The sequence below is a fragment of the Curcuma longa genome, unplaced genomic scaffold (assembly GCF_044706935.1).
Source record: "Curcuma longa cultivar G26 ecotype Majalengka, Jawa Barat unplaced genomic scaffold, ITB_CL_G26_1.1 contig_26226, whole genome shotgun sequence".
NCBI classification, from domain to species: Eukaryota; Viridiplantae; Streptophyta; class Magnoliopsida; order Zingiberales; family Zingiberaceae; genus Curcuma; species Curcuma longa.
This window is the reverse complement of record NW_027433041.1, coordinates 1-3,661: the sequence shown is the minus strand read 5'-3', so window position 1 is coordinate 3,661 and position 3,661 is coordinate 1. Positions and strand designations below refer to the sequence as shown.

General features: G+C 30.5%; 1 protein-coding gene across 1 annotated transcript; it reads right to left on the bottom strand.

The window, feature by feature from the left end:
- Positions 1-1,390: 1,390 nt before the first annotated feature.
- On the bottom strand, positions 1,391-1,983 carry LOC141818851 (protein FLC EXPRESSOR-like; the record flags this gene model as incomplete). The annotated part of the gene is made up of 1 exon (XM_074706275.1): positions 1,391-1,983. A coding segment is annotated over exon 1 (554 nt), but the record flags the coding sequence as incomplete, so codon positions are not given.
- Between the last annotated feature and the right edge of the window lie 1,678 nt (positions 1,984-3,661).

Here is a 3,661-nt window from a genome sequence, read left to right as displayed (position 1 = left end):
TTTTTGTTATTAGATTTATAATAAATAATAATTAATCAGCAATTATATGATTAATGATATTGTTTTGAATTCATATTATTTATAAGTATTTATGATATCATTATTTAAAATATTCTAATTTATTAATTATTACTATTAATCAATTTTATGTTATTATCTATATCATCAAATTTATTAATAATTAATGTTAAATTTCTTGTGCATTAGTATTCTAGTTAAAAATAATCTACTACATATTAATTAATAAAATGTATGATATACCTAATATAATTAATATAAAAGTAACTAGCCTTACTAATGTTATCATCTTATCAATTGTTGTCTAATACCTTACATAATTATCCGTGCATATCGATTAACCTAATCTTATGACAGCAATATGGTATTTACCAATTAACCATTAATGATTACTACTTTACTTGCTAACGACATGCAATGTCTATCATTATGAGTGATTCCTTCCCTTCCAAAAGAAACCTCTGTTCTCCCTTTTCACTTCCTCTTCTCCAAAAGCAAATCTCATTTTCTTGCTCTCCAACAAAAGAAGTGAAGTCAGCAGCATCTCTCAAGCAGCCTATCAGCTTGCCCACCATAGCCAGGAGTATAATAGAGGCCATCTATCACGGAATTGCTATTTACAATTTATTTTCCAAGTTCTCTTCCCAAGACCTCACAAACTAGGTTTTAAGAGAAATTGACCAACTCGAAGAAGAAAATTCTCAGATTCTTCCTGATCCTCAATTTGTTTTATGTATGCTATACATTATTATCAATCTAAATATATTTAGAAAGCCAGCCACATGGGCCTCTATATACTTCATAGTCAACCACATACATCCTGCATATCCTTTTTAAAAGCTTCTTTATAACATAGACAAACAACTTTATCTCTATGAATAGTGTAACAGATGAACAAATTGTTAATATAGATTGTAATCAATGTCAAATTTTGCATTGTGTTTGGCCTAAAAAATAGTAGGAATTTATATTGATACCTGGTATTTTTGATAGAGAAGTTCATAGGCCAAGAAGAAAAATGTTCCTGTTAAGTATGTCATATTTTTACAAGGTTTCGAAAAGCATATGCAGGCAGTATGTGGTCAATTTACTACATTTTGTATATGTGGTAGCGACCAGCAGGGACATATGTGAAGGCACATGAGATTACTAATATTTCTATCAATGCGTAAAATATTTAGCACTTGCAAAACAACCACTTAAGTTAACACTTACAAGTTACAATCCAGTAAATGGGGCAGCTTAGAGTTTTAAATCAATTTGTTTAAGTTTAAATTAGTTTAAAACAATAAAATAATTTACATGTAACAGAATTGAGTTAGCTGCAGTAATATCTTAGAGAAAACAAATGAAGCTGTCAGAATTAACGGACCTTCCCTTCTGGATTTCCTTGCGCATGACCTGGACCTCAGCTTCGATGGTCGCAGCTTCTTTATGGTCCGATTGAGCCTTAGCCAGCTCTCCCTTGAGCGATTGCAGCTTCCGGGCGAGCTCTTCCTTCTCTGCACTGAATGTTAGGACATCGGACTCAACCTGAGCCATATCGGCGCGCATCCTCTCGATCAACCGCACCTCCGACTCCGCCTTGCACGAGCGCTCGAATATTTCACGGGCCTCGGCATCCGCCTTGCCCTTGGACTCCGCAGCAGAAGTCGCGGCGACGCGGAGCTCGTGTTGGGACACGTCGAGGTCCCGTTTCAGCGCGACGTGGGAGGCCGCGAGCTCCTCGTTGTCATTAAGGAGAATATGGATCTCCCGGAGCTGCGCCACGAGCCGCTCCTCGAGGGCGATCACGGCGTGGCGACGGGCGACGAGGGCGTCTTCGGCGGCTCGAAAGAGCGGAGCAGGCGGCGGGACGCGTGCCAGAAGAGGCGGAGGAGGGTCATGGAGCGGCAGGATGTGGGCGGGGCGGCCCCTTCCGGCCATTGCACGACGGAGTGAGAAGGATCCCGCTAGGGTTCCGCGGGAGGTACAGGAAGAGGTTGAGGCGATGGCGGTCGAAGGCGACGCGAGATTAAATTAACATTTAATAATATAAAAAATATAGCATTTATTATTTAAAAAATTTATGATGATTAATTTTTAAAAAAATTATAAAATTATATTAAATGACTGGTTTAAAAGCTAAAAATAAAGAAAAAAATCCTAAAATTTCACCTCTAAATCAAACAAAAATAATAAAAAAAATTATAGCTAGGTATCAAATTAAATTTTTTAGTTAATTGTTATTTTAATATTATCAAAAATAATAAGCGATTTTATAATAGGATAATTGTTAATGATGGTCTAAACATACTTTCCTATCGTTTGGATATGGATTTATGGATATGGATTTATATTATGATTTGACGTGGTGGATTAGATTTTATATTATATTATTGTTACAAATTTATTTTATAATTTCATATGTGATGGAATGGATGTTGTATGAATATGTTTTTGCATATATAATAGGATAGATTGTATTATTTTGAATTGTATAATATAGTTTGGCATTTGTATTAAATGAATGTAGTAGAATGATTAGTTGTTTGATATGTTTATATAAACAAATTATATATATAATTTGAATCAATCCGATCGGATCATTTGTATCTATGGGATAATGTAAGAACACAAAAATTTAAATTTTGCGATGAATTCATGTTGAAAATCTATCATAACTTATTGTTTAGTGTTAATTGATGATGAAAATTAACAATTAATTTTCGTTGTCATTGTTCGTCGTCAATTAGCAACAAATTCTGCAACGAAAAATGATTTTCGTCGTTAGATGTTGCAATGAAATTTTAAATTTTCATTGTAAAAATTAGTGACTACTTTATAATAACGAGAAAGATTCATCGCAAATATGCAAAAAAAAAAAATTTATAATGAATTATTTTTTTAATTCGTCATAAAATTCATCTTAAAAAATTTTTTTTTTTGTAATGGTAGTTGTTATATGTTGTTTAAAATAAAAATATATATATAATTGGGGGTTATTTTTTTCCTAACGAAAGTATAGGATAAAAATCAAAATGACATCCTTAATTACAAGAATCATAAAAAAGGACGCCTTTTATTTTTTTTTAAAAAAAAAAAGTCAAAATAATATTCCATTGATTTTTCATATGATAATACTCTTATTCCAATACTTTAGCAGTTATGACATAACTACAATGTATTAAAAAAACTGATTCAATTTAATCAAAAATTGATACATATAACACTTAAATTTTTATTAATTTAATTAAAATTATTTAAATTTAATCAAAATCATTTACCTATACAAATGATATTATAATAATTAATTAATGATTGTTACAACATTACAGAAAATCATTTAATTAACTGCTAAGCTATTATAAGCAATGTTTATGATAATTTTAATCATATTAAAGTGATCGAATTTAATTAAAATAATTTTAGTTAAGTCGATATAAATTAATATAAAATTTTTTAAATATAAATGTTGATCAAATTACATTAATTTATTTTTATATATTGTAGCCACTATACAATATAAGAGCATTTTCAATTAAAAAAGCCGCACTGTTAACTTTTTTTTAATACTCTTTAACCTTTTTAATAATTAAAGATGATCATATGTTTAGTATTCGATTTAATAAGAATTTATTTATATTTATTTATTATTTATAAA